The sequence below is a fragment of the Agelaius phoeniceus genome, chromosome 5 (genome assembly GCF_051311805.1).
Source record: "Agelaius phoeniceus isolate bAgePho1 chromosome 5, bAgePho1.hap1, whole genome shotgun sequence".
Classification (NCBI taxonomy): domain Eukaryota; kingdom Metazoa; phylum Chordata; class Aves; order Passeriformes; family Icteridae; genus Agelaius; species Agelaius phoeniceus.
The window spans coordinates 45871099-45882123 of NC_135269.1; the positions used below are offsets into that span (position 1 = coordinate 45871099).

Here is an 11025-nt window from a genome sequence, read left to right on the forward strand (position 1 = left end):
CCGGGCCGGCGGCGGCGCCGCCTCCCCACAGTGCCCCCAGCGGCGGGTGGTGGTGGCGGCGCCGAGATTGCGACCTGTCGCGTGCACCGCGTCACGTGCGCCCCGGCGACCAATGGCGCAGCGCTTCGTGTAGGAACGGCGGGGGGCCGGACTGCGCGAGCGCCGGGCGCGGGCGGGCGGGAACGGCGGCGGCGACGCTGAGGGGCGGCGGGGAAGCGGGGACGGTGTTGAGGTGAGCACGGCGGGGAAGGGCCGCGGCCGCCGGGTGAGGGCTCCGAGAAAGTGGAAGGTTGCTGAAGTGGGTGGAGTGATAGGCGAACGCGGACGGGTCGGGAGGGGGGCGCTGGGAAGCTGGGGGCAGCGTGGGAAACCAGGCGGGGGAGCGCAGAGAGGGGCCGCTGAGGCTCGGTGCGGAGCTTTTATTTGGAATTTGGGCCTCCCTGGGCCGCGTTGCGGTGGTTTTTCCCTGCCTGGCTGCACTGGAGTGGGAGAGCGTCGCTGAATGTGGCTGTTAGCGGCTGCCCAGCTCTGGCCTGGCCCCACCCCGTGGTGCGGTCCGACTCCAGCGAGGTCTTCAGGGTCTGTATAGGCAGGGTGGTGTCAGGTTGATTCCTTCGTTTCCCTGTGCTCCAGGGCAAGATTGAGGAACCTTCTTCTATATTTGCTTTCGAGTCAGTATAGGAGAGGCCAAGACAAGTACAAGCCCCTCCGCTTGACAGACTTGCCTGTAGCTGCTTGAGGACTGGAAGACTTGCTTACTCATCACATTAGTCGTGGTAGGAGAACCGAGGGAAGACCTCGGTAACTTTATTACTATTAGAAAATTGCTTGCAGAAATAATTACAGGACGTGAGCATTCCACAGGTTAGTGTATAGCAATTCTGTAATGAAAGCAGTAGCAGAACTCTAGTGATGCTCCGTGTTTTCTGAGTACGTGAGACTTTGAATATAAGCCTTTATCTAAGATTTTGGATAACTACTTTCAAAGAAGGATGGAATAAGGTATTTGTGTTGCAAGATGAAGTAGCTTCTTATTTTCTAAATCTGACAGGTTTTATTCTTGGGGCATCATCCTCAAACATGCCTTCATTGTGCAGCTGTTGTTAAACAAATGAAGAACTGATTGTTATTACTACTGCAGTACTTTGGATAAACATTAGACAGTGCACTTCTTGTACAAAGGTGAATAGTAGTTGAGATCTGTACCTACTCACCCCACAGAATTAAATAGTTATTATGTGACCTAAGGTCTCTTACTTCATTGATAGATGTACCTAAATTAAGTACACAGATAATTATTAGAAGAGCTCATTATTGCATGAGCTTAATGTGTACAGAATTTATTGAATTCAGGAAGGTGGTTTAAGTAGCTGCAGTGTATGACCTGGAAAGTGCAACTTACGTGTCCCTTTTTGATTGAGAAACACAGGGTGAAGAGACATAAGCAAAAAAAAAAGTATTTAAGAGACTTTATTTTGAAAGGGATTGTAAAAATAGTTTGGGATGGCAAGGCTGAAGTCGTTGGCAGTCGCAACGCTAAGATACTGACAGCATATAAAATAGGTGTTTTCTAAAAAGTAAATTGAATAATTGACAGTATCTAAATATAAGACTTGCTCTCTCTGATAACTGTGAAGTTTAAAATGCTGCTTATACTGGAGTTTTATTTGTGTTTTGTTTTTATTTACATCTTATTCTTAAATTTGAGTTTGATTGATTTGTTCAAGGGCAGCATTAAATCTGTGTTTGCTAGTTTAAAAGATTGTGAAACTTAAGTCCCTTTTTTTACTATGCTTTAGAAATCAAATATAGCAAAGAACTTCATTGCAGAACTCCTAATGTAAAGAACTGTAGGAAAAAAAAAGGTGTGTTATGTTATCAGAAATAATACAAGTTGAGATGGTGAGCCAGAGCAGAAAACCTGAAGGACTAACTTGATGATCTCCGGCTCTCATGGGTTATGAAAGAGGGGTTTGCTCTTTCTTAGTGGAGGACATGAGCTGTTCCTTTTAGCTCTTTTCAATGTTCAGTAGCAGAAGTAGGATGGTTGACCTTAAGAGAGTGCAGCAGGTGATTATGCAAGCATGATGCAGGTGTGGGCTAATGAAGCAAATTAAAACAATCACATATGTGAGATGAACACATAAGTCTGCATCTATAAAGCACTAACAGAAGAAAGCCCTTAAAGCATGGAAGGATATATATGTGTGTGGTTCTTAGTGCCCAAGTCGTAAAATTTCAGGTTAGTGAAGTGGTGAGAGAAGGTATGTGGGAAAACTTGGTACTAAAAATATGTCTGATATTGTGCATGGAGAATACTGGAACGAACTATCCATTTGGTATTTAAGTACACTGATCAAAATACAATTTGTTTCAACTGCTGCCCCTTAACACTTGATATCATTCAGGCTGCTGGCCAAATAAATGCTTAAGAGGGCATGGGTAGATTAATCTTGCAGGCCTTTTGCTCTTGTCTCACAGCATTCATTTTAGCCCCCTGACTTGCCTATTGGAAATGGTATTCTTTTTTCCATTTTTGGTTCTTGCTTTTTTAAATTTTGTTTAGAGGGAATTGACTTTCACATAAATGTTTAATTTTCATGTGTATTAGGTATTCAAAGGTTTTGAATTCTGCCTGACAAATTTTGGGTCCCATGCTGGCTAGCAAAAGTCTTCTGACTTTAATGGTGCTCAGACTGTAATTTTGTTTATTCAACTTTCAGGAAAGTAACACCAATTGTGTCATGAGTTGTTCTTACAGTACATTTAAATCAGTGTAATCTGGTGGGGGGGACATGTTACATGTGGAATGTTTAGGGTCTTGTTGTACATCCTTCTGGTCAGGTGTCAGCCAGCATTCTGTCTTTGAATGCACTCTGTGTTTGCCTTTCTGCACTCTGTGTTTTAAATATAATATGCACAGGCATATTATCTGTCCTCATCTTCTAGTAGGAACAGCTCACTCTGTCCTTCATGAAAATCATAAGACATCATGTGGCTATGTGGAACTGTTTCATTAAGTCATTATATATGCCACAGTTTTCCCCTAAGTTCTGATATATTTGTTTCAAAATATATTTTTTTGACAGATGAGTTGTTGAAAAAAAAATTACAGCTTTTTTTAAGAGCTTTAATTATTGTTGGAGATACTTGTCTTGTATAAAAGACGTATTTTTGCCTTCAGTTCTAACACTGAGGGTTTCATATGTAAACCTTTCTATGCAGTGGTATTTATCAGATTAATTCTTTGATATCAAAGATATGGTAGGTGTTTTCCTTTATAAAGCAATCTGATATGCAGATGAGCTAAGCCAGCCTGTTGTTAAATAGAGGAAAGTGTGCTTTACTTGGCTGAACTCTGGAAGTGAATGATCTGCTTTTTATTATGTTCACCTTAGGTGGGTTAAACAAACTGAAGCTGAGCATGAGTGTCTGATAGTCTTGTCTTCCTGCACCTCACAGTCATCTCTAGGCCAGTTGTATTTTCATGCTCCTGTTGTTGTACCAGCTAATCAGTCACTTGGTCTTCCAGCAGGGTCACTACTGGTCGGAGCTACTCTGTTTGGGGTCCTAGAACTCAAGATTAATGTAAAGCTAGTTCAGGTATGGCAGTGTGAATGTTAGATGCAATGAAATGTGCTGTGTATTTACTTTTGCAACTTCATATGACACTGATCAGTGAAACGTAAAACAAACACTAAAGTGGTTGTTATGTATATGAAATGTCGCTTTGCAGTGTTTTCACTTACGTGTTTTGTGAATATGAAAACGGCGTAAGGGAGTTTGACAGGTGTAAAGCAGCGTGCTTACAAGTCTGGCACTGACTCTTGTAACATGCTGGTCTTCCTCTGCCAGCCTACAGCTGTAACTAACTTGTTGTGGAATGTAAAACAACTTGTTCTTCAAGTATATTTCCTTTTCTTTTTAGGAACTGGAGAAATGGCCACTACACAATCTGTCTTCACATTTGCTCTCTGCATTTTAATGATAACGGAATTAATTCTGGCTACAGAGAGCTATTATGATATCTTAGGAGTTCCAAAAAATGCATCTGACCGCCAGATTAAGAAGGCATTTCACAAGCTGGCTATGAAATACCACCCTGACAAAAATAAGAGTCCTGGAGCAGAAGCAAAATTTAGAGAAATTGCTGAAGGTAATATATACTGTCTATGGTCATAATTTGATACATGTCTTATATCTAGAATGTAAGTGCATTTTGTTTTTACTGAATAAGAGGTATAAAGGGTTTTTTTTTTTTTGAATTCCACTTAAGTGCTGTCAGATATAAAGCATCAAAATCTGAGTTGTTTCTTTGTTTCTGTGTTCTTGCACATAGGAAGGCCTTTTACACAGTTTATGCATTTCTGCTTATTGGCTTTTGGCATATTCTTCTTCTCACAAAAAATACTTGGTCGTAGGACAGCTTTAGCCCTAGGATCTGTTTCATAAGATCTGGCTCAGGATTACTACCAGGGCTTCAGGAGGGCCTTACAGCAACCTTGCAGTAACTGTGGGGAGATAATTAGAAAACACACAGCAGGGTGCTTCAGTGGGTCATGGTGGAAATACAATAGACAACAGGTGAAAGAGGTTCAAGTGGTTATAGGGAGAAACTTTTTCACCTTGAGGATGATGGTTGGATTTGAGGATCTCAGAATTCTTTTCCAGTCTTAACAATTCTGTGATTATGTTCTACAGGCCAGTGTTAGAACAAATTACCTAGAGAGGTTGTGCAGTCTCCAGCCTTGGCACTTTTGAGGAATGATTGGGTAAAGCGCTGACTAGCCTAGTCCGATCTCATAACTGACCCTACTTTGAGCAGGAGGTTAGAGTAGACACTGAGGTCATGTCTAACTTGAACTATCTGTGATCCTACAAATATAACACTTATAAGTATTGGGTGATAAAATGGTGGAAGTGGATAATCAAGAACAGAAGGACTTGCTGAAAAATGAGGTATACCCACTTCTGTTCCCTGTAGACTCAGGTATAACATCCATCTATTTGTGTAGTTCTCTTAACTAAGCTAAATGGGATATCTGGCTTTTACCTTCTTGTCTGCAGAAGAACTGTTTTGAAAGAAAAGTGGTTAGTAATATAAAGAAAGGGAGTCACAGCCTCGTTAGATACTCACTGCAGTTGTTAGCACCTACTACAGGAGGAAGTAGGAACTCTTAAATGTTGAATTATATAGAATAATTGCAAGTCTTTGACAGGTAAGAAAATGAGTTTTTAAAATATTTTCTTATTAGAATGGGTGTATTTTCTATCAGAGTTTCTGCCTTGGAATACCAGTAGCTGTAGTTCTAAACCAAAGACTGGAGGGAAATCTAATTTCATTTTGGGTATATCCAGTCACGAAATCTTGGTTTATTGCTGAACTTGTGTGAACTTGTGAAAAATGGAGAATTGACACATGGTGAAATTAATTTTCTTAATTTCCTCAGTTTTTATGTTGTTGCTTGTAACTGGTGTAGCTGGAACTTGCTGGCTGGCAAGTAGCTTTGCAGATGTTGCCCTGTGTTTCTGTGATAGGAGTGCAGCAGGTCCTTAGAACGTCTAACTCATCCTTCCACCTTCAGGCTTTCTGATCACCACCTCTCACTGTTATTTTGTTTCAAATCTAAATGCTAATATGTATTGGTAGTTAAACTGTGTTGTATTATGTGTCACCTATCCTCATAATATAGCTGTGTTTGTTATTGTAAGTACCTATTTTGATGCAGTTTATTTTGGTTTGGAGAAGGGTAAATAAATGTAGAGCTCTTGATTGGGCTCGAACATTGAATGAAAGTCTTGTTTGAAATTTCTTCGGTTCAGGAAGAGTGGGAGAGAAAGCTGCTGTTCTTTGTGTTTGTGTATGGTTTTCTTTTTTTCTGGTGTTTTGAATGGAAATGAACTGTAATTTTTTTTTTTTTAAACATAAATAGCATATGAAACATTGTCAGATGAGAATAAACGAAGAGAATATGATCAGCTTGGTCGTCACGGAGGAAGAGGAAGTAATGGAAGTCCATTCCATCAGTCATTTAATTTCAACTTTGACGATCTCTTCAAAGACTTTGACCTGTTCAGTCAAAACTCGCGGTCAAAAAAGCACTTTGAAAATCACTTCCGAGGTCATCGGGAGGCTCATAACCGGCAAAGACGTTCTTTCCAAGAGTTTTCTTTTGGAGGTGGACTGTTTGATGATGTGTTTGAAAATATGGAAAAAATGTTTTCCTTCAGTGACTTTGAAAATGCACACAGACATGCGGTGCGAACTGATGCCAGGTTTCATGGATCCAGCAAGCACTGCAGGACTGTCACTCAGAGACGAGGAAACATGGTTACCACATACACCGACTGCTCTGGACAATAATGTTTACTTTCTTCTAAACTTTTCTTCTTTACTCAACATCTTCATAATCTTTCTTGGTTTTGTGCTAACATGGAAGAAATTCTCTGAACTGTATTTTCTAAAAAACACTTAAACTACTATGAAGAAGTTGTAGATGAAATTAATCTTCAGAATAGAAACAACATGCTGTTGGAAAGTAAATGTGTCAACAACTACTTAGAATGGGAGAGAAGTAATCTCATGTGACAGAAAAAATTATATATATTTCAGATTAGTAAACACTTTCCCTGAATTTGAACACAAGATATATATTTTTCATTTCAGAAATGTAATATAATTTTTTTCATGTAAGCCACTTCAGGACTGATTGAATTACTTGTGTGTGGATTGAAGCAGAGGAGATACTTTAATTTTGATGTGCTGCTTTTTTTTTAATAATTTCTTTCCAAGTTTGCACTTGCAGTTTTTACCTGATACAGATTTACTGTGCAAATTACATAATTTACACAAAATAGCAGCAGAAATATAACTTCCCTGGGTCTTTGTTACTCTCTCTAGCATTGCAAAAGTATTAGTAAAAACCTTACTTTTTGAAGTTGGAAAATAGCAAGGGAATATGTGAAGACTGTGAGTGATGTAGGAATTAGTTTCATTTCTGAATTGGCCTGAAACGATCTTAGGATTTGAATAACCCTTTACTTATTTAGGGACATAGGGATATTCATGTACATAAGTTTGTGTGCACACAAAGTTTTTGTTTTGGTTTTTTTTCCCCCTCCTTCCACAATACAAATATCTCTCTGACAAGGTTTGGAAGGGCACACCCAAAACACTCTTGTTTTATTCTTACAATATTACCATGTGTGCAATGTACTTTTTGTAACTCACTTTATGAAACTAAAATATCCCTCTGAGATCTTAGGAACTTGAATAGGGTGAGCTTGTCTACAGATTCATGGTGTTCCTGAAAGGGCCTTAGTAAAAGCTACAGTGTTTAGATTGGCAGATTTATTACCTGTCAGCAGGAATTTTTTCAGTGTTGTGATTTGAGAGGTAAATTCTTAGCCTAACCACAGAGCAAAACTAAAAATTGCAATCCTTGTATTCATCCAATGCCTTGTGGGGCTGGAAGCTTCTAATAAGGACAGCACTAATGGGTATTGATTTTAGCACCATGGAAACTCACAACCAGTATAAAATATATACTTAAAACTAAAAAGGAAGAAAAAAAACACCAGAAAATGCTGCACAACAAAGCCCCCAAATACTTCAGCTGATGTCAATCAAAGAGTTCTGTTGTAGCTTAGTTTAACTAGTATCTTCTGTTTGACTAATCATACAGGTTTAGTTTGTTAAATTGGCTGTCCCTTTAGAACTGGGAAGTAAGAATTTACCTTTCAGGTTGATTGCATGAGCAAAATAAGCATTTTAACTAGCAGTGTTCTAAATAGGCTTTGACTTCTTAAAATCTTTATTAAGAGGTTTAACCCTTTGCTTCTTGGATAGATATTGAAAGCTGCCTATTTGTTAAGGAACTTTGGCCTTCCCCTCCAGTGTACGTATTATCACTTGTTTTCATTGCCTAATCCTTGGAATGGATTGTTGCGCTATATTAAGTGCTTTTCCTTTTCTGTGTTCTTTATTTATTAATAGACTAATACCTCATATATGGTCTTTTATTAAAAGCCAGTAATTTGTGCAACATTATCGGAATGTGCAATATTCTTACAGTAAGAAAAGTGCTGGATTTAGTGTGTTTTTTTTTTCACCCTTTTCTGTGTAAGTAGAGATTTTTGTTTCTTCTGTATAATTAATATATGATTCAAGCAAAAGTTGTACTTTTCTGTAGATTTCTGCATTTATTTTCTTTAACATACTCCATTAGTCCTGTGCATGAATCAAGCTATCTGCCCAGTTTATATCATATAGGCATCCAAGTGAACAAATTATTAACTTGAAGTTATGAATTACTTTCTCTCACAAAGATTAAGTATTAAACATGAGAGTATTTGTGAATGTCCTTTGGTAGGAGGCAACTCTAGAAGTGGGATGCACAGGTAAAATATTAATGCCTTTCTTAGTTGAGTGAATATTTTCTTAATTAAAAAACAAAAATTTTCTTAATTAAAAAAAAAAACAAAAAGGAGATAGTAGAATGAGCAATTCACTTAGGTCCCTTCCTGAACTCTAAATTAAAGGGAATGAAAGCTAAAACGAACACTATCAATTGTACGAAACACATTTCACCCCAAAAACTCAAGTCATTTAAGTGACTATATAAGTCCACAATCTTTCAGGCTAAACTTAAGGGTGAAAATAAGGGTCCTGGCTGCTTCCGGACTAGTTTCCCCTCTTAGGAATGCTCCAAACTTAGTGCAAAGTGTACATGTTTTCCTGATCTCTTTAAAGTGTAAGTATGAAACTGATAAGAAAACCAGTAGTGTTGCTATTTTTATAGCTGATCCACCTTTAAAAAAACTTCTGCCTAGTCTATTTTAACTTGCTTTCATATTATTTCTCTTAATTACTTGTTATGGGAAAAACAACAAATGCTTTCCATTATTTCTATGGGCTTCTCCAAGTCACCTTCTGGTTGTTTTTGTTGTCGATCGAAGGTCAAATCCGCAGAAACCAGTGTATGGCTGTCCCCTGTGGTTGATGGGTTTACTTGGAATAGGCCTTAGCTGGGGAAATTCGGGCAGGCTTTCCTCAGCCAAGAGTCTTCACTTTCATGGCCCTCAGAACACAGGCTTGCAAAACATGTTGTGCTTCTCACTTATTCGGAGCTCTTGCACATTCTTTCCCCTATTTATAGTGTTCGCTTCATGGCAAGCTCCAGCGGAAGTCCTGGTATAACCTTATGACATCCCTGACTTCAGAGTGTCTTAAGTGCCATTTTTGATCTCTCTTTAAATCTTATGAAAATACCCAGCAAAATCAGTTTTTGTTAGATAAGGGTGAAAAATAAAATCCTGATCAATTTTTTGAAAGTAATTTATGCATATGTAACTCTAAATGATTTAGTTTTTGAAACTACCATCAAAGTGGTTTTTATATGTTTGTTTTCTTCCCATTATACTTTTGAAACACAGTATCTAGTGGAGATAAAAGTACTGTAAAGTTAGAGTGCCATTACATTAAACACGTGAAAATTAATGGTGTGATGTGTCTTTTTTCTTTTCTTTTTTTATCATTTGCTTCAAGATATAGATGGGAAGCCAAATTGAAGTGGTTTCATGTGGTGCTTGTGTTTTATGGAACATTTTGACTACTGCATTTTCCCTGAATGAGATGGTGGAGTTGTCAGGGAGAAGAGAGTGGGGCTGAAAAAATGGTCAATTTCACCTGATTTGTATTTTTTTGGAAATGTTTTGAATGGATTTGAGTTAAGAAATTATGCCTTTAAACAAAGCAGGCAAACAAGCCTGTGCAAAAGGACTTTTTTTCTGAGAAGCAGGGGCTGTAAGAGCTGAGAGCTTCTGCCTGGAGCTGATGGGTCACTGTCTGTGCTCTGCCCTGCTGAGGGGTGTGAGGGCAGTGTGGCCAGTGCTAGAGGCTTGGAGTGCCACAGGGAATCAATCACAGGTTCTGAAGGCAAGGTCAGGTGCTGTTGTGCTAATCCACAAGGCTGCTTGCTAGTTCTTGTTTTCTGGGTCTGATCTTTAAAAGGTGGAGGGTGTGAAAATTTCGGGTTTGTTTCATCTGGCCATTTCTCATTAGAATCATCCTCCTTGGAACCCAAGCAAACTGTTATCTTAATAATGCAAGCCTAGATTTTGAGGACTAAAAGTGTTGGGAACAATGTATGATCTGCATTATATTTTTATGGTGATGAATGTAGGGGTTTTTAAAAATTATTTGTAAATTGAAGACTCATTAGAAGTGTCAGACTTAAAAGCCACGTGTAGAGTTTGTCGGCTGTGCCAGGTATGGGTCTCCTTTCAGGATAAAACGCTGTTCAGAGGATTGTTTGGCTCTGGCAGCCGTTGTGGTTGAGGCTGACTGGTCTGCCCTCGGATAGTGAGTGATTCACACAGCCGTGCTGCTGGCTTCAGTCCTGTGAGCACCTGTTCCTTCAGGAATGGGCAGAGACCAGCTCTGTGGAGGCCACTTTGCAGTTGTGATATCCCTTGACTGTCAGTCACTCCTGGTACAGGTCTGAATCAATTCTAGGCTATGGCTGTGCTTCATCCTTGATTCCAGTTCCTTTTTTTGAAAAGTTTTTCAAAACAACAAACTTTTCCAAAATCAAACAAAAAATGGACACAATAATAAAAAAAAACGATACCAAAGCCCAACAAATCTGCTTTGAAGTGACGTACTCCAGAGCTTAATTTGGGGCATGTTACCTGTTACGCAGTGGCGTGTGATTCAACAGCATCTATTTCACGAACTACAGTGGCACTGAAATGAACATTACTGCTTGCGTTGTTCCTGCTGAGGTTGCAGTCACACCAGAAGATGGTGTGGAGATGCTCAGGTCCCTAGGGATGGTTGCAGGATTCTGCCAAGGCTCTCAGACACTGGGTGGAGATGGCAGACCGTCTTGTCCAAGCAGCTCTTCTGGGACAGTCCACCAAGGAATAAACGTGATATTAATAGATCTTTTTTGTGTGTTTGCACAAAAAAAGAGTGGGGTTGTGCTGGGGGTTGTGTTGACTTGTGTATGAGTTGTGTGTTTC

At 39.3% G+C, this 11025-nt stretch overlaps 1 protein-coding gene across 3 annotated transcripts; it reads left to right on the top strand.

Annotated features, from left to right (window-relative positions):
* Window positions 1-151: 151 nt before the first annotated feature.
* DNAJB9 (DnaJ heat shock protein family (Hsp40) member B9) lies at window positions 152-9499 on the top strand. Of its 3 annotated transcripts, none has more exons than XM_077178937.1 (4): window positions 193-232; window positions 3533-3603; window positions 3929-4156; window positions 5934-9499. In XM_077178937.1, the coding sequence occupies exons 3-4, from the start codon at window positions 3940-3942 to the stop codon at window positions 6362-6364; spliced, it is 648 nt and encodes a 215-aa protein (XP_077035052.1). In that variant the 5' UTR covers window positions 193-232; window positions 3533-3603; window positions 3929-3939; the 3' UTR covers window positions 6365-9499. The 3 variants fall into 3 exon arrangements, with proteins under 3 accessions (XP_054487278.2, XP_077035052.1, XP_077035053.1); XM_077178938.1 differs by having other exon boundaries at window positions 212-232; window positions 3536-3603; XM_054631303.2 differs by lacking the exon at window positions 3533-3603 and having other exon boundaries at window positions 152-232.
* The last annotated feature ends 1526 nt before the right edge of the window (window positions 9500-11025 follow it).